Below are 27,100 nucleotides of genomic sequence, written 5' to 3'. Positions count from 1 at the left end.
ACCATTAAGGTCCCCCCAAAGGATCATCAGAGGTTAATTATAGGGTCAGACAAAACCAAGGAATTCCTTGTGCATACTCAGATATTGCAACCTGGGCAGTCTGCTATTGCACTAACCAACCCTCATGCCTATGAAGTTCCACTACCTACTAACACCCCGATAGCTGTGGGAATATCACTGCCTTGGCTAGATAAAGAGTGGAAAGATACATCGGGAGAGAGTCCTTTTGTAGCATGGACCCAGCAAGTGGGGCGCGGGAAGATGTGTCTGGATGTGGAGGTAGAGGGCGTCAGGCTCAGAGGACTGGTCGACACCGGAGCTGATGTGTCGGTGATTTCCTCGGGAGATTGGCAGAAAGATTGGGAAACCACCCAAGAGGCCCAAGGGATATCCGGGGTGGGCGGGTCGGTGAATGCCCTCAGATCGGCCCGCCACCTTCAGTGGGCCGCTGGTGACGCCCGAGGACGGTTCCGCCCCCTTAGAATGCCAGCACTCCCCATCAACCTATGGGGCCGAGACCTGCTCAGCGGCATGGGCGTCACCCTCACCACTGATTTCACAGGACAGGCGAAAAACCCCTAGGGGCCGCTGTGGGGCCAACACCCATTCCACTGCACTGGGAAAGCACCAACCCCATATGGGTGGATCAGTGGCCCCTGACTCAAGAAAAGATCCAGGCCCTCCATCAAATAGTGCAGGATTTATTAGCGGCAGGACATATCGAGCTTTCCACTAGCCCCTGGAATTCTCCAGTGTTTGTTATAAAAAGGAAATCAGGCAAATGGAGAATGCTCATTGATCTCCGGCAAGTCAATAAGGCACTGCGACCCATGGGTCCTTTACAACCAGGACTCCCTTCGCCCACTATGATACCCAAGGGCTGGCACATAGCAGTGATAGATATTAAGGATTGTTTTTATAGTATTCCATTATGCAAAAAGGATAGGAAATGTTTTGCCTTCTCCGTCCCTTCTACTAACTTCCAACAGCCCGCAAAGCGGTACCAGTTTAAAGTCCTACCCCAAGGCATGGCCAACAGCCCCACGATGTGTCAGCAATTTGTGGCGCAAATTCTCCAACCCATTCGAGATGAGAGTCCCGATGCTGTGGTAATACATTATATGGATGACATTCTACTGGCCTGTAGCACAAGGAAATATGTCCTTGACCTCCTAGCACGGGTTTCTGAAGCATTAAATAGGCACGGCCTCCAAGTAGCTCCCGAAAAGGTTCAACTTGGTTCCGAGTATCAATACCTCGGACACCAAATCAAGGGTAGTGGGATTTCCCGAGTACCCCCAAAAATAGATGTCACCCAGATCAACACCCTCAATGATTTCCAGAAACTCATAGGAGCCATACAGTGGCTACGCGCCATTGTGCCCATTACAAACCAACAGATGAGGCCACTATACGACATTCTCAAGGGCCCACCTAATTTGGGCTCCCCAAGAAAGTGGACTCCAGAGGCCCTCCAGCTCATAGAAAAAATACAGGAGGAGGTAAAGACAGCAGTGGTAGAACGGTGTGACCCAGCATTGCCATTCTTTCTGTCCATCCTTGGCAATAAGACCGTTGGGCCAGTAGCAGTCATTTACCAGTTCCATGGCCCCTTGATGTGGGTCTACCCCGACCGAAAAACCAAAAGTATCCCGATAGCCCTAGAAGAAAAGGCTCTCTTATTGCTTAAGGCCAGCTCTATATGCAGACAGCTATCTGGCCACTATCCTGTCATTTTGCTCTCCAGCCCCATTGAGATATTAACCGAGTTAGCACAATCGTCTGAATTGTGGGCCGTCCTCCTGTGCTCCCATGAAATTCGTGCTGGAGATCTCCCCCCTGCCCTTCGGGCTTGGGACCAATTTCCCTTAACAAAGCAGAGAAACCCGGTGGTCTCAGAGCCCGTAGCGGGACCTATAGCCTTCACTGACGCCACCAAGCATTGCAAAGCGGCAGTTTACATCCCAGATAAACAGATCACTAAGGTGCTCACCACACCTTATTCCTCTGCTCAGAAGAATGAGTTGTTTGCAATTCTTGTGGCCTTGCAGATTTGCGCAAAAGAAGCCTTTAATTTAGTAACAGATAGCCTTTATTGTCATAACCTTCTCCCAGTCCTTCCCGAAGCGGATCTTTCCCTGTCTACCTCCTCAGTCCGCCCCTTACTTGTACAAGTACAGCAGGCCCTTCTTGCTCGCTCCCATCCCCTTTATGTTTTACATGTGCGTTCACATCTTTCCACCTCCGGACCTATATTTAAAGGGAATGCCATTGCAGATTCCTTATTAGGGACATCTCAGGTCTTCTATACTGACCCCATTGCCGCTCATAATTATTTCCACCTCCCAGCCCGCATGCTGTCACGCCTCTATAATATACCTAAAGAGGAGGCTAGGCAAATAGTCAAGCGCTGCCGTGCCTGTGTCCCCTTCCGGCCACCACCCCCTCTTACCACCATCAACCCTCGGGGTACCTTCCCTAATGAAATATGGCAGATGGATGTCACTCATTTCCAGTCCTCCATAATCCATGTCACAGTAGATACTTGCTCCTCCCTTGTCATGGCTACCCTCCAACCTGGGGAAGCCACCAAACATGTCATCACGCACTGCCTCCTCTGCTTCGCCGCTCACGGCACACCCCAAACATTAAAGACAGATAATGGGCCCGCCTACACGTCCCGCGCATTTGCCCAATTCTGCCTTCAATTCGGCATTCGGCACGTCACGGGCCTCCCCTATAACCCCACGGGGCAAGCCATTGTCCAACGCGCTAACCAGTCCCTGAAGCGCACCCTTCAAAAACAAAAAGGGGGAGTGGCAGGTCGGCTGACCACGGCACAATTAGCAACCGCCGTGTTCACACGAAATTACTTAATAGCAAATGAGCAACAGATCACACCAGCCATGATGCACGCAGTGCAAACGCCCCGCCGTCTGCCACCCGCCATAACAAATGAGGGACAAAGCCCCGCCACAGTATGGTGGAGGGACGCAGAAGGACAGTGGCATGGACCGAACAAGGTAGTGGTGAGGGGAAAGGGTTACTTGTGTCTTGATATAGGAGGAGGACAGCGGAGGTGGCTGCCACTTAAATGGACCCGAGCGTGTGAGGACTCCCCGAAGGGCTCGACGCAGGCCCCGCAAAAGGAAGAAGAAGCGGCTGAACAGAACAACTAGGAGGAGAAACATGGATAAGTATATAATCCTGGTGGGGATGCTATGCAGCCTCCAACTGGGGGCCGGGGCGTCTCTTCGCTCCCTCCCCCGCAACAAGGACCCACCATGGGTGTATTGGGCTGCCGTCCCTGGCTTCCCAGCAGCCCGACCAGCCGCCTGGGAAGGGGATTCTATTGAGCTGAGCATCCTAGGGGAAGCCGCCCTGGTGTTGGGAGGATCGGGGGGTGGCTACCCGGAGAGCCGTCATGATCTCAATAAGACGGTCCACTGGTCAATGGCACAGTTACCTATATGTCTCACCAAAGGGGCCAACATCACCCCCTGTGCCCGGGTACGGAACGAGTCCATACAGGAGCTCCCACATGGACCACATGGGGCCCTGGGTCTGGGGAATTACATCCATATGTACATGCTGAATCATAGTCTCACTCAGCATCGCCCCCTCTTCAAGAAGGGGATGCAAGGGTTGTGGAACAGCACCCGGAACACCAACAACACCCTAGCATGCAATGCTACTGCTACTAGGGACTTCTCTTGCAACCACTTATCGCTCCTTAATGCCACGGGAAGCTTTCTACCCAGTGGAAAGATCCCCTACTCCCCTCTACCCCCCTGCGTGCCTACACCCAATATGTTCATTGGTATGCAAGTTTGTTCCACAGGGCATGCAGTAATGGGACAGCAGTGGAACAACACCCAGCAGATCTACTTCATGGATGGAGCGCCAGGACCGTATTATGCAGCTCCAGTGCCCCACGTCCTGGCGAGAAATGGGAGCGTAGTCATCCAAAGCCATCTCTGGAAAATGGCAGCGGCCTTTGGAAACATCACCCACATGACAGACAATAGTGGGCCGCTGACGGACAATGACACCATCCGCTCCCAATGGTGGGACCTCATCATGAAGAAAGGATTTACCTGCCACGAGGGTCAGGTCTCTGGACACTGCAATCGTTTCTCCCTTGCAGTCCAGACCCTGAAAAGGACTGATATGTTTCTAATCTGTAGGGAAGGGAACATCACTCAGACAGGGGGCAAATACAATGTATCCTGCTCCAATGGGACCCTCTCTAACACCTTGACGCCCAATGATGTACATTCCAATACCACCTTTGTCATACTTCTATCCATTCCCCCAGTTACCTTTCTCCCTGTTGGGTCCGATGAGGCATTTGCCGACTCTGATTTCCTTAGGGCTGTGATGGTCAGGGAGAAGAGGGGCTTGGAAATATCCGCCATAGATATGGTAGGGTTAGTGGCTAGCCTTTTAGAGCAGGTGGAAATCTCTGCCATGCAGCGGCAGGTCCACATGATGGCTGCCGACCTGTCAGATTTCATGGCAACGTCCGCTCGGGCATGGGCACTGCAACAGCAAATTAACAGGCGGGTAGCCCTAGAGCTCAGTGCGCTGACTGATGCTGTACAGGCGATCTCGACACTCCTCCGAGTAAACGCCATATTGGAGGGACTCCCATGTCACGTCGGGCTGGCACGGCCCCTGTGCATGACGGCGCTCAGACTGAACGCCAGCCAGGAGCTGGACGATGCGATCGGCGATTGTAGGACCACAGAAATCTAGAGGTCTATATAGAGCACCTAGATGACATTGTAAGACAGATTAGGAATGTAACTGAGATATATAAGAGGGACTTGGAGAAACAACATGGGACATTTCCTGACTGGATTTCCAGATTAGATTTTACCACATTTCTGCATACCATTGGGGTTGCTGCTGGAATGGTTGTGATAGTAATACTCTTGTGTGTGCTGCTTCCCTGCCTTATTTCTTGCATGATAAAACTTTGGAAGAGGGTCCTAGAGCAGGTAAAGGCGGATGTCCTTATAATAAAACAAAAAGGGGGAGTTGACGGGGGTCGGTCCTAGGCGCCTGGGCGGATAGGGGCCTCCCCGGGAGTGGCAGCCCACCAATCCGAGGGAGACACGGCTCCCATAGAGGAGTTGTGAGCCCACGGGATTGGTCGGGTGGGCTGGATCCAATCGGGTGGTAGGCCTCGCCCTCGGGGCGGGTTAGGATGGCAGCCCGGAAGAACCTCCCTATATAAGACAACGCCCTGAACTGCTCGGGGGACTCCTCCATGCAATAAAGCTATGAACCTCCTGCGCATTGCCTGATTATTGCCTGCCGCCGTGTCCCCCGGGGTAGGTCCGGAGACGTCCGAAGTGGTGCCCACCGAAGGGAGATTCTCACTCGAAGGTCCCGGGGACAGACCCGGGACAAATGTTGAGAATTTTTATTGCATATAATCGGGAAATAAGAACTACAGGGATAGGGGTATGGAAATTTATCTTGCCCTGCAAGAAAAAAAGAGAAGATGGGGATAGGAGAGGGGTGGGATGGAGGGGAGGGTACATGGAGGGAAGGAGTAATCAGAATGCAAGGTATTAGGAAACGGGGGGAGGGGAGTGATGGGGAGAAAACTGGACGTGTTACAAAATGAGGTAGAAGCAATTAGTATTAAAGCAATAGACTGAATTAATTACTGAGAATAAATCAATGACATCTTTAGTTTGGAGAAAAGAATTTCAGTCTAAATTTCCTAGAGGAAGGTAACCTCGGGTAAAATTTGGCATGGATGGAAAAGTCAAGGTTTTAATGGTAAATTTGATTTTATGATTGTCATTTAATCAGGAACTAGAACATCTATAGAAAGGCATGTAAGCCACTTAAGACTTGCCTAAAAGATGTTCCTTAGCCAAAGTGAAACTATAATTGTATTTGAAACCTGGTTATTGGAATTTGCCATTCTTAGATGCTATGGGACTATTAAGTGACTGTTCTTCTGAGTCTAACTCCAGGTATGGATAGCAAGAAAGGCGATCTGAGCCACCAATCCATGATGCCAGTAAGCTGATGAGATGCTGGTATGAACTGCATAAGGTGATCTCAAGGGAAGGGTGGGAGAGCGGTTGTTCAGCATGGGCTGAGGTGGGATTCTCCTGAATCAATTTCCCCACTGACACCTGGCAGAGTTTAAGCCTGACTGAATGCAAGTGGATAGTCTAATCCTGCCTGGAACTGACATGAAGTTGGGGAGATATTTTATCCCTGCAATGTCCTTACTATTGGTGGCAATTTCCTATAGTCAAAAGATTTGTAAGCTTAATACCAGATCTATTCAATTATGGATTATGGGTAGGGGAACATCCAAGGTTGTCTAAAATTAAGGTATTAGGCATAGGACTTTAGACCAACAATATTAAGTTAAGGTCCTTTAATTCTTAATAATACTATGGAGACAATTAGGTCAAGAGCTTGTGAATTAGCAACAGAAATATTATTTGTATCTCAGTTGGTTAATGTTTAAAAAAAATTATTTTGTGATCTGTATTGTAAATGCTTTAAAAAGAAGTATCACCTGACCAAAAGTTTGAATTGCTTTATCTGCTATAAACTGTGTTAAAAATAAATAAATAAATAAAAGAACAGTTTACTATTTATCACAAAACCCTCATGGACCTAATTGACAAAAATTTGCAAGACCTAAAACCCAAAAGCCTTTTCACATTTATCCATAAGCTTCCTTTTACATATTTTTGTACATGCCTTATTCATAACAAAAACCAATTTTAGTTAAAACTTCCTTTTTAGCAACAGAAATGAACTTTTTAATCTTCTTAATACATCCTTAGATGGAACAGGCTTAAAAATCACAAATGAATTCATCATTCATTTAACAATGCAATTTCTAAATGCCAAATAACTATATCTTTCTGCTTGATCCTGATAGGAAGAGTATTCTCAGATGCTGCCTATTATTCCTTCAGGACAGATTTTAACTTGAAATCATATCAAACCTGAGTTTATAAAAACATTTTAACCCTCCTCTTCTTTTTACTTTACTCCCTTAAAGAGCTAAACAGCCCTCTTTCATCTCCCCTCCCTTCCCAAGTCCAGCAGATCAGCCCTGCCGGTCTCACTCCAACCCTGAAATCATATTGGGGGGGGGCGGGTAACTTTCCCTTTGCCCACGTAGTTTAAGCACATGGACAGAGTTGATACTTCTAAAAGAAATCCCTGCAATTTTTCCACACTTTAAACACAAAGTACAAATTTTAGGTCCTAGATCTCATTAATTTCCATTATTGATAAGATAGAAAATGGCCTGCCACTCCCATATCTGAGGAGGAAAGACTTTCCCAGATAAAAAAACCCAAAACACTTTTGAATCAGATTAATTAAAGAAACTCCTCGCCCAAACAGAAGACAAAAAGGGACTTCCAAGCATAAAATCTGGGGGCTTAATAACTAATAATAATTACAAATCACAACACAGAATTTTTAAATCCAATAACCTTCCATAACTTTGTCTATTGGTCTCTTAAACTACGCATTGACAACAGAACGTAATTCAAGCATGGATTCTGCATCTGGGTCCTTCGTGTCTAGCCCTGAACATTAACTCATGTTCTCTTTTAATCTTTCTAAAACCCCTAACCCTAAATGCGTTTAGCCGGCTCTTCCCATGACGAATTTCCGAAGTCCCTCACGAGAGCTTCCCGGCTTCTTTTTCAAACCTTGCCACGTTTGTCCACCAGGGGTCGCCCCACCCCGACAGTCCCGCGGGGCCGGCTCAGCAGCGTCCTGGTGCTGGGTTTATTTCCAGCGAAGTGTCGGAAGCTCGCCTGGTGGGAGACTCAGCCCGACGGAGCGTCCGGACCCGGGCGCTGACCTCCGGCTGCGCCTGCCACGTCCAGCCACCGTGGCGTCCACCACGGCCGGCATTGGCTGCCCTTGTTCGGGGCTTTTATCTCTCCCTCCGAGTTCCTCTTTTTCTCCGGGATTTTGCCCCCTCCGGGCAGGAATTCTGCCCACCGAGCTCAGGGACGGTCAGAGAGAATTCCCTGACGGGCGCCCGCCCCGATGGAAATGGGAAGGAGCTGCCCCGGGGGCCAGGGCACCAGAGCTGTGCGGGTATGAAAGACCCTTCCTCAAAATTGTAAATGAACCAAGAGGCTTCTGGATGAGAACAGAAAGGGATTTATTACAATTCTCGGTAGAAAGGGGCATCGCCCCACCAGACCGGGCTAATCTGATGGAAGGAGGCCGCTTCAGAACCTGGAGCACGATCCTGGACCCTCCCACAGAGAATCCCACCTCCCCACTGTCCCACCCGTCCATTGTCTGGGAGGCGGGCTTATGTCTAAGTGCGAAAAACCAGACAAACCCAGGGAGACAGTCGCCTCTCCCCACGCAATCACCTAATTCTATAACTAGGGTAAAATGTGGGCCGCGGGGGGGGCGGGGAAGGGGAGCTTGTACTGTCCACATGGCAAAGTATAACAAACAAAAGGGGAGATCCGAGTAATCCAAGTTTCGGCTACAGTCCACAGCACTATCACAAAGAAAGAAGGGAGGGGTCAAGGGGGGGAGAGGAGGCAACTGACTGCTCACAAGCCCTGGATTCCTGAAACTTATGCCTTATGGAAAAGAAATTTTATTTAGAAAATACACTATTCCCCATATTTTTATTATGAAAAGTCTTCACGATCTCCTCATCTCACTCACTTTTCAGTTAGACATCTATCACGTTACATCTTTGTCTTATCACTTGTTCCGATCATTTCCACCTTTACAGGATGTTAACTCCATAGTATATTTATTTGGCCATGAATATAGATTAAAACTGTAAGCTATTCATACTTGCATCCTATTATAGTAACTCAGAGATGTTCCAGTTTCCATCTATTATTTAATAAATTTTATTTTTTATGTTTATTATTTAATCAATTTCGTATCATACTTGCAGTTTTTGAGTTCAGAACGTTTTGGGCTCTTGAGGCAATGGTGTCAGAACTGACTCTGACAATCACACTATTCTCAGAGAAGATGGCCACAGACGGGAAAGGAAGTATAATCCTCACCTGACTTGGCAGAGACCTTGGGGAAGACAGCAAAATGTAATTCAGCACTCACTAGTCCTAGAAACGTTTCCCCTTTTGATAAGAATTAGCCTCCCAGAACATAGTAACAGTTAGAACTCACTATGGCAGATTTAAGTTTGAGTCTTTGGGGTTTAATGTTCCTTGTGTGGATGAAATAAAAATAAACCCCCTAGACTTGATTTAAATTGCACTTGCAAACCTCTCTCCTCTTCTCAAAAACTGAGCTTAAGTAATTTTCCTGGGAGATCCAACGATAAATGAAGCTGAAAAGTAGAACCTGATTCCTTTGTATGGTGGCAAAATGTCCCAGAGCTGAATATGGTTTATGACCAGGGGTCTGGAAATGAGGACTCCCTTGGTGGTGGTGGTGGTGGTGGGGTCAATGGTGAGGGTCCTAGTCTCTAAGACCTAACATTGGGTACTATATTACATTGTCTAAAATGGAACTTATCTTCTTCCACCCTAAACCTGCTCATATCTCTAAATTCTTCATTTCTATTGAGAGCATATCCATCCAGTCACACAGATTTACAAATAGAGTCATCCCTTCCCCCCCAGGCTCTACCTGCAATCAGTTGTAAAAACTTGTCAGTTCTGCCTTCACCAGAGTTAGCAAGGTATAATGGGAAGCGTGCTTGGTTTCAAGGCTAGGGACCTGGATTTGAATGCTGACTATGCCCCTTAATGCCAGGGCAGCCTTAGGTAAACAAATCACTTCAGCTACTTGGGCTTTGGTTTTTAAACTGTAAAATGAGGTGATGAATTAAATGATCTCAAAGACTTCTTCCAGAAATATGACCTTATAGCAGATCTCCCATCTCTATTTAAATGGTTTTATGGTAATTTATTGTAATTTTCCTTTCTGTATTTCTTCCTCCCTCCACCCACTGAAAAAGTAAGCAAATATGCGAAACATATTTCCATGTCAGCCTTGTTGAAAAAAAAGAAACAAAAATGATGCATCAGTTGCACAGAGAATCTATCAGCTCTCTCTCTTGAAGTGGATAGTATTTTTTCATCCTGAGTCCTTGGGAATTGTGATGGATCATACTGATCTGAATGGATAAGTCTTTCACAGTTGATTATCATTATATATTTGCTGTTACTGTGTACAATGTTCTCCTAGTATGGCTCATTTCACTTTGTAACAGGCTTCATTCACTACTGGAAACCATGGGAAGGGTTTCCTCAGGGGTGTGTTTTTGATCTGTTACACCTGTAACAAGATAGCTTTGAGGATCTTTGGAATGAATATCATAACTTTGGGAATCAATACATGATAATTCTGTGGTTACATGATAGTCCTGTTTTTTCGAGAGAATTTCTTCAGAGCTCAACTTGTTCTTGTGATGGGGAAAGACAGTTTGTTTTACTGGGACCCACTCATGAGTTATTGCTAGGCATAGTGTCCTTAGGTTGGGGAGAAAACTGTCAGGGATAGTGTTTTGAAACTAGGGAGAAATTTCTATGTGATCTTGGAATTGGAGTTCAAGCACAAGCACCCCATCACTTTGACATTTAAAATCCTTTATAACCTGTCTCCAGTTTTGATTAGGATTTCCTTTTCTCTCTGCACACTGCAGTCTAGCCAAACGGTCCTTCTTGCTATTCTCCTACATAAGCCTCCATCCCCTGCCTCCTGCCCCCTCTGCCTGGAATGCCTTTCTTCCTCAGTTCTGTGCTCAAAAATCCATTGTTCCTGTAAGACTCCATCCAAGTGCCACTGTCTCCATTAAGCCTTTCCTGTTGATGTTCACCTCAAATCAGCCCTAACTCCCTGTACGGTGAGCATGGCTAACCTTGGCTAGACCATGAGCTTCTCAAAGGTAGAGCGTGTCTGCTCTTGTCCTTGATCCTCAGGGCCTGCCACACTGTGTGCCACACAATGAAAGCTTGTTCAGTACTGGGCCCTATTCCTCTTTGCAGCCCCCCGCCCCTTTTCCCCAAATATAACTAAAACCAAACCCTCTTGTGGCCTTGGGATTCCTTAAGAGTCTCTGATTATTCTTAGCATTGGCACTTGTGCCACTGTTCTTTTCAAAATATTTGTTGACGCTTTTTTGATGTCACTGTAACTCCCCAAACCAATGACTTAGAGATCAGAAGTTGGAAAAAATGAATAAGATCCAGTAGTTTGTTTTGTTTGTTTCCAAGTTGAGACTTGATGTAAACACCTAAATGAAGATCCGGGAGCACTTCTGCTTCTGACATCTGTGATCCAGGCCCACTGTGATGGAGTAGCCAAAGTGGATGAGCAGAATCAGGGAATGGGGGAAGCTGGGGTTCAGTGATTGCTGCAAGATGGAGGAGCAAGAGAGGAAGCAAGTTAGAATGGGAGGAGTCTTGTTACCTATGGAACAGGCATTCCATAGGGCCCTGGGGAAGTGGTGGAGAGTATTTAGTGGGGGCTTTAGGGGGGCGGGACTAGGGTGGGGGAAGGGGGTGGGATAGAAGTATCCGAGAGGAGCCGATTTCCTTTCAGCAACAGTCCTAGAAGTACAATTACTGAGTCAAAGGGAATACCATTTCTTAGCTCTCCTTGGACACAGCCATGTTGCTTTCTAAAGAAATGGCCCAATTCCAGCTTGTCTGATTCTCCACAGCCGGACCAGCCTTTCTTTTGTTCATTTTTACCTGATCGATCATTAAATGGCTGTTTTCATTCGGACCTCGATCGCTGCTAGAATTTTGGAATAGCTTTTCACTGATTTATTGACAATTGGTGTTTCTTCTTTTGGAAACTGCCCTTCAATTCACATTTAGGGAAGCTGCTTCTGCTGCTGCCTACTTGTAGACTACGAATGTCTGATTATTAGTAGAAATATTTCCAGGACAAATTACTTTCCCTGTCAGTTTCTTTCCTTTGCTTTTGTTGGACAGATTGTCTTTTAAAGAGAAATTTCAACTCCTTCTCTTTTGTTTCCTACAGTTCCATCGGTTTCATGACAGAATGAAAAATTCTCTGTACTCCCAAATTGTGATGTCAGTGCCATCCTTTTTTCTAAGTTTGTAAACATTTCCTTAATTACATTTTCTTTGCTTAAGAATCATCAGAAAAAACGAACATTTCAGCAAACAAGGAAGAGAAAAGATTACGCACGAGACTGAACTTGAATTGCTTATTACTTGACTTTTGAGAGTGTCTAATTGAATGTAACACAGTAAATGGTCTGAACCAGTACGTTAGCAAGCATTGATTCATCACCTAAGCATATGCCAGCCACTATGCTGAGACCTGGAGGTACACAGAGTCCACACACAATCCCTGCTTTCAGGAGGGAAGCAGCAAGCAAACAAATCAATAGACATCCCAGAAAAGAGGAAACGGTTGGTTGTCTGTTTTCGAAGAGGACCAAAATGATATCACTATGATAAAGTGAATTTTCAGTGTGTCCGACGGTGGCTGATCAGACCAATAGGAGCTTGGAATGCTCTACCACAGGCTGGGCACAGAGAGTCCATGGGAATATTTGGGGTGGATACTCCAAATTTGCACATGAGGAGGCACCACAATCAAGAAGTTGGCAAATGCATCTTGTAGAAAACAGATTGTAGTTGGGACTCAATGGAAGCCAGGGAAATCAGTTGGCAGAGTTAAGAAAGGAGAGGGTTCCAGGCATCAGGACAGCCAGGAAAATGCCCAGAGGGGAAATGTCTGGAGGCAAAGGGTCTTGTTTGGGAACAGCCAGCAGGCCAGTATCATTGGATTGAAGAGTATGTGGTAAGGATTAAGGTGCAAGACAGGGGTGGGGAACCTGCAGCTTTGAGACCACATGTGGCCCTGTAGGTCCTCAAGTGTGGCCCTTTGGTTGAATCCCAAAGTCACAGAACAACTCATAAAAGGATTTGTTCTGTAAAACCTGGACTTGGTCAAAAGGCCATCCCCAAGGACCTGGAAGGTGACATACGGCTTTGAGGCCACAGGTTCCCCATCCTTGCTGTAAGCTCGGTGGGGCACTCTGTACCCTCTTCCCACACATCCTCAACTGAGAACCTTGCCTCGTATTTTATGGGGGGAAATGAAGCCATTTGCCAAGAGTTCTCTATTTTCCTGGCTTCCTCGTATCATCCAGATGTTTTGGCCAGTATCTCTTCCTTCACCCTTGTCTTTCTTGAAGAGATGGCCTCACTCTTTACCAAGGCCAACTGCTCCACCTGCACAAGTGATCTCATTCCATCCCATTGCTCCCCCTCTGTCATCCCCACTCTCCCTTGTTTCAAATCTCTCCCTCTTCTGATTCATTTCCTACAGACATGCCCATGTCTCCCTAATCCTCAAAAAATCCCCACTTGATCCTCCCGCACCTACTATCATCCTGTATCTCTTCTGCCCCTTATAGCTCAACTTCTCAAAGGTAGTGTACAATAATTGTCTCCATTTTCTCTCCTCTCATTTGCTCCTTACACTTTGACTTTAGACCTCATGATTCCACCCAAACCACTCTCTGAACTGTCCAGTTGCTAATGAGCCCAAAAGCTGTTTTCATTGTCAGTTGGTGGAGCCATTTTCTCCTCTGAAACATTGCCAGTGCTAGTGGTGAAACCCCTTCCCAGAAGTGGTTAAATGAGTAAGTGGATAAAGGCATCAGGAGATGTCTGGTGCAGGTGACAAGCAAACAGCCTTGGCTGAGCTGAGGCTGGCATGCCCCCTTTGAGGGTGTCATCTAGCCCAGTGCTTTAAGGGAATTCCCACCCCCCCACCCTTTAAGAGTGTACCATGAAGAAGATAATCCACTATAGGAAGAAATCTTCTCTTGTAAATAATCACCACACATTTTTCATGGCACTTTCCAGATTTTGGAAGCTCCTTTTTTCCCTTTTAAGGTAGGGAGCACAGACATTACATTCTACAGATGAGGAGCCTGAGGTTCAGAGGAGTTGCCCAGCTTGTCAGTATGAGAGTCAATATTGACCCTCCTGTCTGCTAGCTGACTGCCTTCTTTGCCCTCGGTTCTCTGGCTACTTTTTAAAAAAAAATCAACATTGCCTTCTCAGCTTGCTTGAAAACCTTAAATATTAGTAAAATCATTTCTGTGAGAAGTTGGGTGAGGGACAGGAAAGAGCCCATGAGGTTCTTTCTCTGCTTCTGACCCTAACCCTGGACAAATCCTTTCCCTTCTTTGAATATCACGGATAGAAAGAGATGGTAAGGCCCACTGGCTCTTTCAGCACTAACATTTATGAAAACTTTATCTGAGTCATGTACAGGTTGTGATCAACGTGCTTCTCACAGCTAGGATATTAAGTTACACAGGTCAAATTTCTTGTGCCATTGTTATATTTTTAATGTACTACGGTGGGCAACGGGAAGGTGTGGTGGGCATGAGCAGGCTGCCACACATTAGAAACAAGTTAATAGAAAGAAGTTGAGCAAAGGAATGTCTGAGCAAGAGGGGCAATTGGCAGCCCACAGTGAGTCTGAGTGATGGGGACTGGACACTATATGGATACTGTATGGCTTCCTGGCACTTTCTGCCCACTGAGAGACATTCACAATCACCCTGGTCTCCTAGGCGAGCTCCCTTCTGGGAAGGCAGGAATAAGCACACAAGAGATGTGATGTAGATGTGTGTAGTGACATAGGCTGGAATGCCCACAATACCAGGGCCAGAGATCCAAGGGAACATTTGTACCACAGCTGTCTGGTCCCCAGGTGCCCCCTCACACACACACGGATGTAGCCTACCAGTAATATGGGATAGCAGAGACAGTACGGGGCTTGGACTCAGAAAGGGCTATATTTGAATTTTCCCTCTTGACACCAGCTAGGAGACCTGGTGCAAGTCACTTTATGTAGTGTAAGCAGGGCCCAGGGATTTCCTGTAATGGACTGGGCTAGCTGAACTCAATGCAATGTATGCTATGGACCTAAGTCCCTTCTGATGGGTGTTTGGTCCTATCATCTGACTTGGGGATTTGATGAAGTGGATCTTCAAGACTCAGCTCCTTTGTCCCCTCAGACCTTTGAGGCCAGTCCTAAGGGGCTCTGAACAGCACACAGGACACACCCATGGGTGTGCTTTCTGCCATGATTATCAGTTAAAAACCATTTAGCCAGCTAGATTCAGGTTTTTAGAAAGCAGTATTTACTAAAGTGTGGCAACTAGGTGGCATAGTGGATAGAGCACTGGGCCTGGAATCAGGAAGACCTGAGTTCAAATCTAGTCTCAGAAGCTAAGTGAATGACCTTGGGCAAGTCACTTTGATGGGATGCTTGGGTGTTAGTGCTTGGACTCCAATCCTAAAATCACATTTCTTTCTAAAAATCACATTTCTCCCTAGCCTCAAAACACTATCCCATGCAGTCTCTCCCCAACCCAAGGACCTAGCCTGCCCCAGCAACACTTTTATCTCTTTTCCTGCTACAGCTGCCAGCTACACCTAAAGAATTTATTAATCTGAACCAGTTGTGTTCTGGCAGAATGGACTGTGTGATGGGTCATAACGACACTTACAATTCACTGACCAATCATATGTATCCCAGACTTAGACATCTGTATGCTCCCTCACATTTATCTTGTCTAATAAGACATTGATGAGAGCAACCTGGCATTTCTTAGTCGGTCCTGACCACTAGTTGACTTAGTGATGGCTCAGGCCTAAAACCACACCGCCAGGTAGTGCCACCTCCCCTTGGGCTATTTCCTGATGAATTCTAGGCAAAATACCTGTGCAGTAGATACTAAAGTGCATGTTCCTTTAAGAACTAATCACTCCTTAATCATTCCCTAATCCTGCCCTGAATCACCTAGTTAGCAAATTTGGCACATGTTTTATTGTATATAAACTTTACCTGTACCCCTCTAAGGTTGTAGGCTCTCTAAGAACTCTTGCCTGCTGAAAAGCATAATAAATCTTTACCTTGACCGCAAGAATGCTTGAGTCTGTGAATTCATTCCAGATGACCTGCCTCTGATGCTCAAGTCTTTGTGGCAGTCTCACTTCCTCCTTCCAGCCCTCATCAACTTCACCCTGTTTGCCTCTGTGTAAAATGATCTCGAGAAGGAAATGACAAACCACTCCAGTGCCTTGGCCAAGAAAACTCCAAATGAGGTCATGAAGAATTGGACACAACTGAAACAATTCAAAAACAAATTTACTAAGGTGTATAGTGAAAATAGTGGGTACCAATTGGCTTTCCTCATCCCCAAAAAGTCTGAGACATTTTCACACCAGAGGTCTCAAGGTTAGAGAGCACATGTGTCAAAAGCGTAGCTCCCAACTCCTAGCTGGTGCAAGTCACTTTTCTCCCCTTTGTGAGAAGCTCAAGAAATGTCCCTTAGGCATATTGTAGCTTCTCCTTGGGGAGCCATGAATCTGCCTTCCCACACTGTATCCAATCTGTTCTTGGTTCCTGACATAGTCAGCTGTGGCCAGCTGTTGCTGCCTTGAGGGATGGTGTTGAGTGCTGATGGGAAGAGAGACAGTCCAAAATCCCACAGATCCATCAAAGCTCCCAAGGTCCTTCTCCAGCCAAGGGGGGAGGTGAGGTGAGGATAGAGCTCCAGAGCTCTCCTATCATGGCCCAAATGGTTTCTTATCAGGGGTTTTGTTAGAATGCTCTCTTGGGCTTGCACTTGCTCCAGACTCTAGAATGTGCAGGGTTCTGACATGGTCTTCTATTTTAGATATTATCTGTAGACAGCATCTGTGTTTTCTAAGCCAATTGGAACACTTCCCCTCACTCACTCTTGATTGTCCCAGACTTTTTCCATATGTGATCTAAATTCTATCATGATTTGGTTAATAAAGATTCTTTCTCACCTCCCTAAGGTACCAGGGCAACTTATCACTCACTCCAAGTGGGGTGGACTGACCTGCCTGATTGATTCCATGGCACCCTCCCATTTGTTTACCCACCTTGCTCCAAGGTTGAGCCCAACATGGCATAGAGGAGGTTGAGGCTCTGATGCCCTCAAGTATCCTCATGGTATCGCAAAAATGCTCTGTTAAACTGTTTGTTGTTGAAGAGGCAGTGGTAGTGGTGATGATGGTAACAGTGGGGATGATGGGGATGGGAATGGTGATGATGATGGTGATGGTGATGATGGTGATAATGGTGGTGATGATGGTTATAATGATGGGGGAGGTGGTGATGATGGTGAGGATAACTAAAGGACTTTTTCAGCTGTGCCCAAGGGCAGGGATGGCAGGGCTTGCTTAAGATAAAAAGGGCTGCTAGGGGCCAGCAGGAGAATCTCAGTCCCCATTTTACAGATGGGGTAACTGAGGCCCATGGAAATGACCCTCTCCCCCAGCCTAGCCTGTGGGGGGATTCCAATCCAGGACCAGGTCCCAGTTCCTTTCAGCCTCTTCCCTCTTCTTGGCTCAGGCACATGGGCAGCCACCTGAGGGCAGGGTTTGGGCAGGACTTCTGGCCCTCCAAGTTTCCTGCTTCTACTTGCCCCTCTGCATCCCTGGTGCTTGGCCTGCTCCCTGGGCAGGTGAGTAGGGAGCTGAGTTTTGAAAGCTGTGGATAAATTCACTTACCTTGGTACTGTACTTTCCAGGGAGGTACACAATGACAATGAGGTTGATGCACGCATTGCCAGAGCTGGCTCAGTGTTTGGGAGGCTTCAAAGAAAAGTTTGGGAGAGAAGAGGTATTAGACTGACTACCAAACTGAAGGTCTGTAGAGCCGTTGTGCTGACGTCATTGTTGTATGCCTGAGAAACATGGACAGTCCACCAGCGCCATGCCAGGAAACTGAATCGCTTCCACTGGAACTGTCTTAGGAAGATTCTGAGGATCACCTGGCAGAATAAGGTACCAGACACTGAAGTCCTTGCTCGAGCTGAACTGCCAAGCATTCGAACTATGATTCAGAGAGCGCAGCTCCAAAGGGCTGGCCACCTTGTTCTAATGCAAAATGTGCATTTGCCAAAAAGACTATTTTATGGAGAACTCCCATGGGGCAGGCGATCACATGGTGGCCAGAAGAAACGATACAAGGACAGTCTCAAGGTCTCTCTCAAGAACTTTGGATCTGATTGTGCAACATGGGAGACCTTGGCACAGGACCACTCAGCATGGCGTGCCCACATCAGAAAGGGAGCTGTGCTCTGTGAGCAAACCAGAATTGAGACAGCACAAAGGAAACGCAGGATGTGCAAATCTGGGATATCCCCCCAAATATTCCCACGCACTATCTGTGCCCACCCTGTGGTAGAGCATCCGAGCTCGTATCGGTCTGATCAGCCACAGTGGGCACTGAAATTTCACTTTATCCTGGTGATGTCATTGGGGTCCTCTTTGAAGACCAAGGACAGCAACTAGACAAGGGGGCTGAGACACCAGGAGGCCTGGAGGGAGGCCCTCACGGGGGTGGGAGGGGACCAGAAGGAGCAGGGAACTCTGCCTGGAGTGGGGGGTGAGAGTCCCCGCTTCCTTCCCCCTCCCTCTCCCCTGTGCCCTGAGCGCTGTCTGGAGCTTCAGCTGAGGTCAGAAGCGGGGGAGGGGCGAGCAAGACAGAGCGCGTGCACAAACGGCCCCTGCGAACTACATTTCCCAGAAGGCAGCTCAGCCCGCCAGCTCCTACAATCGCCTCCTCCTTTGAGTCTGTGCCTGGGGATGCTGGGCATGAGAGGGGGCGGGGAGACTTTAGGCAGAAGTGGGCCCCCCCGCGCATGCGCCTGGGGCTGCTGAAGGGCCTGGTGTTGCTGCTCCCCCCCAAGGCTGGTGGCCAGGTGGTTGCAGCCTCCCCCTCCTCCCCTCACCTGGTCTCCAGGCCCCAGGTTTCCAGTTCCCAGGTTTCTTTGGAATTCTCTCTTCATGTTTGGGATAACAGCATATTCTTCCATGTTCATGTTCCATCCCTGTTTTCAGCCGTTTCCCAGCTGGGGGCCACCTGCCCAGTTTCCAGCTTTTTGCCACCAAAAGAGAGCTGTAACACATATCTGTGTACATGGATCCTTTCCCTTCTCTTTGATCTTCTCACGTGTAGGTTCAGAGGGTGTGCAAAGCCTAGGTACACACACTGAGGGTGCCTAGAGGCTGCTTGTTCTCAGCTCCACCCCGGTGGGCTTAGGACACTTGTTCTTCAGTCTTCCCGAACTTGCCCTTTCCCTGTATATCAAGTTTAAAGAAGGCCCTGGCTGTCCCCTTCTGTCCTCATTTAGGTGGTCTGCCTGAAGCCGCCTGGGGGCTGGACATGTAGTTGGTATCACCTGCTTCGTAATGACAAGACAAGGTCAATTTCAGAAACAATGAAGGATGTACATGCCGTTTTCAGGGATGGTTTTGCATTATCCAATGAGTCATCATGTGGGCATCTCCTTGAAAAGAAAGTCTTCCTAGATCACAAAGACATTCTTTTGTTCAATTAGTCATTGGTTCTGACTTCCTGAAGGATCAACGATCACCTCTCCTTTGATCTGGTCACCCATCCCAAATTGGGTTCTGACCCTTCATTTCTGCGACACATTGTAGGCTCTCAGGCTTCCTTAGCTCCCTAAGACCTCCTCGCCGAAAGAGAAGATTCTGTGCTTGGATTGAAAGCTCTTCATTCTCCAGTGTCCCCTGGAGTCGTCATCTTCCATCTTCCACACACACTGTGAGGCAGCACCACGACACATGAAACTTCATCTCCTGTCTCCCATACCTAGAAAGCTCTCTCTTCTTGATCTCTGCCTCTTGAATGCCCTGGCCTGTATTTGTGCTTTTTTACACGTCTCCTTCAGTGGAATATGAAATTTGTTTTTCCATTTTTATGCCAAGCCCCAGATTATTTAGATCAGAATCCCTTGTATCTTCTAAAGTCTGGAGTACAATATTAACTTCATTTGTGGGATTTTTTTTGATTTGCCTGTTACTCTTCCTGTTTCATTGTTTTCACATAGGAATTTCTTGATTTTGTTTAGTTCTGTGGGGAAACTTCTTGCTGTTGCATTAAGTAATATATTTTTGGAGTACTGTCTTTTATACCCTTTTGATTTGTATCATCTGTAGACTTTAAAAGGGCCCCTCTAAATTTTTGAGGCCTTATTTTAGTCATGATTGTTTTATATTTGTCAGGTAGAGTCACTTGTATATTTCTGGGTAGTTCAATTCCTCAATATTTTTTGGTTTTTGTAAATGATGTTTCTGTTTAATTTTTTGTTTGTGATTTTATTGCTAGAAGAAATAAAAATGAAAATGATTCTTGTGTTTTCCATGTACCCCACAATTCATTTACCACCCCTCTCCCTCAGAATTACCACTTTCTCTTTATAATCACCCGGTAAACTAGTGTATCTAAATACAGCTCAGTGATGGGGCAGTAGGTGGAACTACACCTGACCTGAATGCAGGTCCATACAGCTGTCTCTTCCTTAATGGGAGGAAAATAGAGTCAAAAGAAAGGATGGTACAATAGTATTCTATTTTGAGAACATATAATCATGTGAGGAAAATAAAGAATATGAGGAGAAAGGGATGAGAAAATTTCATTAAGGATCAAAAGAAGCAACAGAAGTAATATGGTTGTAGGAATATGCCACAGACCACTTGGACAGAAGAGGGGATTAGGTAGAGTTTGGGAAATTGGATACAAAATTGGAAGGATTAAGAAAAAAATATTTCTTATTATACTACTGTATGCCAGGCACCATACAAAGTGCTTCACAAATAACTTGATTCTCACAATAGCTTTGTGGTGTAGGTGATATTATTATGCCCATTTTACTGTTGAGGAAATTGAGGTAAAGAGAAGCTAAGTGACTTATCTGTAGTCATGTAGCCAGTAAATACCTGAAGCCAGAATAGAACTCACATCTTTGTGATTTCAGGCCAACCTTCAATCCACTGTGCCACCTATCTGCCTACTTGCAGTGCTGGGGATCATAAACTGTTTGGGTGTCATTTTTTATCTTCTCTGTGTTAAAACTCAATATCTCATAAATTACTATATTTCTAGTGTGGTGAAACGACCACAAGAAAGTTAGAAGGTCAAGACTGAGTACTGCTGCTAATTAATGCTATGATCTTAAGCAAATTAGGATCTTAATCTCACTTGTTTTCTCTTTAAAATGAGGGAGCTGGACGTTAGACTATCATTCAGGTCTCCATTGACCCTCGATTCCATCTGATGTTGGACAGCCATAAAAACTGACATACTTATTATTTATATTGAGCTCCGAGTGGCTTCCATCTAGCTTCCCACTGCTTTTCCCTATTCAGCCCTTTAGAAATTAACAAAATTAGAAATACTCCAGACCCCATGGTATAGATGCAAGAGAATTGGACTCGAAGTCAAAAGACTGTTCAAGCCTTATTTTGCAACATTTAATGATTTGAGGCGTCATTAAATTATTCTGATACTCAGTTTCTTCATTGTATAGTAAAATAACTTGCTTCCCTTCCCCTAAATAATGTTAATAAATAATTTATATCCATATGTATGAACACATCCACATGTAAGAAGCTTCTGAAACTTTGCGGTACAGTTTCTTCAGAAGTCTTTTCCCAATATAAACATTACTGGTGGATCTTTTTTTCATTTCAAGTGTACTAAAATTGATGGAAGAAACAGAAGAGAGGATATTCATATGTTTTGTTTCTTTCAGATTGGATGACTAGGCCTGAAATCAAGGCGTCATCTCTAAAGCTAGGCCTCTCTTTGGAAGACTCATCCCAGGAAAGATTTCTAAGGGACAGTGCCTATGTCTTCAGGTTGAAAGAAGCCTGTAAATTTGATGCCAGTTCAGAAAGACAGTAGAGAAGCAAGGAAAAACTTTTCCAGCTATCAAAAATGATTCAAAATAAGCCTCCTGATGAAGTGAGAGGCAGTGAATATAATAAAAATGAAAGATCCTTTATATCATATTTTCCACCATTGAATGTAAGCATGGGAAGCTTCTGTGAATGTGATATTTATAGGAAAAACTTAAGCCCATGTTCAGACTTAAACCAATACGATAATAAAACTTCCTCCAAAAATTAGATTATTTTTAAGCATAATGAACTTAATTACTTCTTAAGTTACAATTCAGATCCTCCTGAAAATGGTAGAATACATTCTGGAGAGAAACCTCATGAATGTAGTGAATGTGGCAGGGTCTTTTTTCAGAGCTCAGAGCTTATTCAACATCAGAGAATTCATACTGGAGAAAAACCTTATAAGTGTAATGAATGTGGGAAAATCTTCCACAGAAGCAGAAATCTTATTCTCCATCAGAAAATTCACACAAGAGAGAAACCATATGAATGTAAAGAATGTGGGAAATTCTTCTACCAAAGTGCACACCTTAGTGCACATCAGAGAAGTCACACTGGAGAGAAACCTTATGAATGTAATGCATGTGGGAAGGCCTTTAGCCAGAGCACAAACCTTATTCTCCACTGGAGAATTCACATGGGAGAGAAACCTTTTGAATGTAATGAATGTGGGAAAGCCTTCCACCAGAGTTCACACCTTACTCAACATCAGAGAGTTCATAGTGGAGAAAAGTCACATGTGTGTAATCAATGTGGAAAGGTCTTCCATCAGAGAGCAAAGCTTACTGAACATCAGTCAATTCACATTGGAGATAAACCTCACAATGTAATGAATGTGGGAAAGCTTTCCAACTGAGCTCACAACTTACTATACATCAGAGAATTCATCTTGGAGAAAAACCTTACAAATGTAATGGATGCAGGAAGGTCTTTAGTCAGAAAACAAACCTTAAGATACATCAGAGAATTCATACTGGACAGAAACCATACGAATGTAATAATTATGAAAAGGCCTTCCACCAGAGCTTAGACCTTAGTCAGCATCAGAGTATTCATACTGGAGAGAAACCTTATGAAAGTAGTGAATGTGGGAAGGCTTTTGTCCAGGGTAGAAGTCTTGTTCTTCATCAGAAGATTCATACTGGAGGGATACCAGATGACTATGGGAAGGCTTCCTGTCAAAGCACAGAACTTATTCTCCACCAGAAAACTCACAGAGGAGAGAAACTTTATAAATGTAATGAATGTGGGAAGTTCTTTCACAAGAGTTCACATTTTGCTGCACATCAGAGAAATCATACTGGCAGGAAGCCTTATGAACATAAGGAATGTGGAAAGACATTCCAGTTGAGCTCATGACTTAATATGCATCAGAGAATTCATCTTGGAGAAAAACCTTATAAATGTAATGACTGTGGGATCATCTTTAGTCAGAAGACAAACCTTGAAGTACATCAGAGAATTCATACTAGAGAGAAATCATATAAGCATAACAAATGTGAAAAGGCCTTCTGCCAGAGCTCAGATCTTATTCAACATCAGAGAATTCCATTCTGGAGGAGAGAAATCTTATGAATGCAGTGAGTGTGGGAAGGTCTTTGTCCTAAGGAGAAGTCTTACTCTTCATCACAAGAGTCATACTAGGGAGACTCCATATGAATGTAGCAGATGTGGGAAGGCTTTCTGCTGAAGCACAGAACTTAGTCTCCATCAGAGAATTCACACTGGAGAGAAACCTTATAAGTATAATGAATGCAGAAAATTATTCCACCAGACTGCACATCTTACTGCACATCAGCGAAGTCATACTGGAGAGAAGCCTTATGACTGTAAGGAATGTAGAAAGACATTCAGAATGAGCTCACAACTTATTCTCCATCGGAGAATTCATCTTGGTGAAAAACCATATAAGTGTAATGAATGTGGGAAGTTCTTCTGACAAAATGCTCATCTTAATTCACATCAGAGAATTCATACTGGAGAGAAACCATATAAATGTAACAAAAGTGAAAAGGCTTTCTGCCAGAGCTCAGACCTTACTCAACATCAGAGAATTCATTCTGAAGGAGAGAAATCTTATGAATGCATTGAGTGTGGGAAAGTCTTGGTCCGGAGCAGAAGTCTTACTCTACATCGGAAGATTCACAATAGAGAAACATGATATGAATGTCATGAATGTGGGAAGACTTTCTGCTGAAATGCAGAACTTAGTCTCCATCAGAGAATTCACACTGGAGAGAAACCTTATAAGTGTAATGAATGCGGGAAATTATTCTGCCAGACTGCACATCTTACTGCACATCAGCGAAGTCATACTGGAGAGAAGCCTTATGACTGTAAGGAATGTGGAAAGGCATTCAGAATGACCTCACAATTTATTCTCCATCGGAGAATTCATCTTGGAGAAAAGCCTTATAAATGTAATGAATGTGGGAAGTTCTTCGCCAGAAGCCACATCTTATTGCACATCAGATAATTCATACTGGAGGGAAGCCTAATGAACGTGTAAAGGAATTTGACTACAGTTCAAATCTTATTCAAGCATCAGACTAACTCCTACGTGAAAGATACTGTATAAATGTGGGAAGACTTTTCAGAGCCCAGAGCTTCTCTCTGACATCTGCCAATTCATTCTGGAGATAAACTTTTTAAATATGTTAAAGGTGAGTAGGCATCCCATCTGAGCTGACAACTTAGCATATTGTTTATGTTAGGGGAAATTCTTTAAAATGTGATAAATGTGGAAAGGGCTGCTGGAGAGAGAATCTTAATGTGTATTAGAAAACTCATAGGCGATAGACGTACAGACTGAACCTGTTGCTTCATTGATACTGAAAACTACCAGATGAGGAAACTATCAAATTAGCCTTTGTGCCTTCTCTGCAAATTTTAACCTTAGAGAGTTACTTGGGAAAACCAAGTGATGTCCTCAGCTTAACATAAGTATATATTAGCAGTGATACTTGCAGTCAAGACTTTCTGACTTTGAGACAAGCTCTTTCTGTAATGCCACATTTGCCTTTTAAGAATTGATAATGGTGCTATCTTACACGTGTAATGATTATGGAAAGGCCTTTTGCCTAAGCTTAAAATTTACTTTATACCAGAGAATTTGCCTTGGGGAAAAAACCTTACAATAATGAATGTCTTCAGGTTTTTGATAAAAGAAGAAACTTTAATGTACACCAGGTAACTTATACTGAAGAGAAACCCGAATTCATTGAATGCGAAAGTGCTGTCTGCTAGAACAGAGAATTTTCTCTCCAAAGAATTCACGTTAGAAAGACAATATGAGCGTGGGAAAGTTCTCAAGGCTGCGCTGTAGTTTATTCAACAGCAAACGTTTCATGCTAGACTGAAACTTTATGAATGTAATGAGCATCAGCAGTTTTTCCTTCAGAGCACATGCCTTATTTTATGCCAGATAATTGTTACTAGAGAGGAACCTAATGATTATGAGAAGTCCTCTCAACTGAGAATATTTTACTTAACAGAAGAGTTCACATTGGAGAGAAACTTAATAACTACTGAGGGAAGGTTTTTTCCTCCAAATGCCTTACTCATAACCCATCTATACTCGAGAGAAAAACTTGCTTTTAATGAAAGCCCTTCACAGCACAGATCTTGTTCATCTGCTTCAGTTGTGTCCAACTCTTTGTGATTCTATTTGGGTTTTCTTGGTAAAGATCCTGGAGTGGTTTGCCATTTCCTTCTCCAGCTCATTTTTCTTGAAAAGATGAAGAGCAAAAGCAAACAGCGTTAAGTGACTTGTCCAAGGCCACACAACTACTAAGTGTCTGAGGCCAAATTTTAACTCAGGAAGATGAATCTCCTAGATTCCAAACCCAGTGCTCTATCCACTGTGCCAGCTAGCTGCCCTATAGATCTTCCTATGAATAAAAAATTCCTACTATAGAGAAGACATGGATAGGAAACTTAATGTAATGAATAAAGACAAAAGCGTTAGATGAGAAATGTACATTATTTGATAAGCTAAGTAAAACATACTGATGTATTATTGGGGGAACTAGGAATTGATCTGACTGTTTTAGAAAGCAATTTGAAATGAGTTAAAAACTTACTAAACTGTTGATCCAGTCTTACCACTTCTAGGCATATACCCCCAAAAGATCAGAGATATAGAGAGCCTCTATGTATAAAATTATTTATATCAGCATTTTTTGTTGTAGCAAAGAGTTGTAATTGAAGCAGGTGTCTACCAACTGGGAAATTACCAAATTGTGGTATATGAATTAAATGGAATATTATTGCACCATAAGGAATAATGAACATGATAAATTTGTATGAACTAGGGGGAAGTGAAATGAATGGAACCAGGAAATTAACATCAAACAACTTTAAAAGAAGGCATTTCTCAAAGCAATAACCAGTCATGACTTCAGAAAGTTGGCAACGGAGTGTGGCATCCATCCTTTGTCAGAGAGTGATAGACATAGATATATAATGAGAAATTCAGCTTTAGACGTAGGCAATATGTTTATTTTGTAAACTAAATCTTTTATAAGGAAAGACTTCCGTACAAGTTGGTGTGAGTTTGTGAGTAATGAGAGTTTTTTTAAAAAAAAGAATTGTGAAAACACTTAAGGAGTCCTCCCTCAAAAGGATGTTTAAGGTAATTTTGTTGCTACCTTGTTAAAATTTATATATGCTTTAAAGAAGTTGTGTTAACAGAAGTTGATGGTCCTTGTACAATCACCTTTTTTTCTGTTCATTTAATGAAATGTTTTGTGAAGATTATTAAGTTCAAAATAAAAATAATTTAAAGAAAAACCTAAGGAACGTAATGAATGTGAGGATTTCAGCCAGAGTACACTTTGCTGAAAAATCAGAAAATCTGAATGAATAAAAACCCTCTGAAGGAAGCAGATTCGTATTTGATTTCCCTCAGCATTGGTTTCTGTTAACTTCCTCTCATGTTCTTTCAATTGAAGTTGATAAACATTAAGTGCCTGCTATGTACCAAACACTGGGGATACAAGAAACCTTAATTGACAGTCCCAGCCCTTGCAGAACTCATAATCTAATGGAGTAAATATGTAAACCACTGTGTACAAACAAGACACACATGAAATAAAGAGGAAGTAATTAACGGAGTAAGATTAGATTCAAGAGAGACTGGGCGAGCTGGGGAGGTGGAGTCAAGATGGCAGAGTAGAAGGATGGACCTGCTCTAGCTCTACCCCCATAGCCCATAGAATACCTGTTAAAAATGACTAAACAAATTCTAGAGCAGCAGAAATCGCAAAATGACAGTGAAAGAGATTTCCAGCTCAAGACAGCCTGGAAGGCCAAAAGGAAAGGTC

The 27,100-nt window shown here is 44.4% G+C and overlaps 1 protein-coding gene across 1 annotated transcript in view; it reads left to right on the top strand.

Annotated features, from left to right (window-relative positions):
- The window catches only part of LOC140498791 (uncharacterized), a 59,147-nt gene extending 34,818 nt beyond the window's left edge, over positions 1 to 24,329 (top strand). The window contains 4 exon segments of the mRNA XM_072599578.1: positions 22,131 to 22,597; positions 22,600 to 23,321; positions 23,323 to 24,217; positions 24,220 to 24,329. Coding sequence (XP_072455679.1) covers positions 22,131 to 22,597; positions 22,600 to 23,321; positions 23,323 to 24,217; positions 24,220 to 24,329 — 2,194 coding nt within the window.
- Positions 24,330 to 27,100: the final 2,771 nt, after the last annotated feature.

Source organism: Notamacropus eugenii, chromosome 4, assembly GCF_028372415.1.
Source record: "Notamacropus eugenii isolate mMacEug1 chromosome 4, mMacEug1.pri_v2, whole genome shotgun sequence".
NCBI lineage: Eukaryota > Metazoa > Chordata > Mammalia > Diprotodontia > Macropodidae > Notamacropus > Notamacropus eugenii.
Note: the sequence above shows the minus strand (reverse complement) of the source record. Positions and strands in the feature narration are given on the sequence as shown.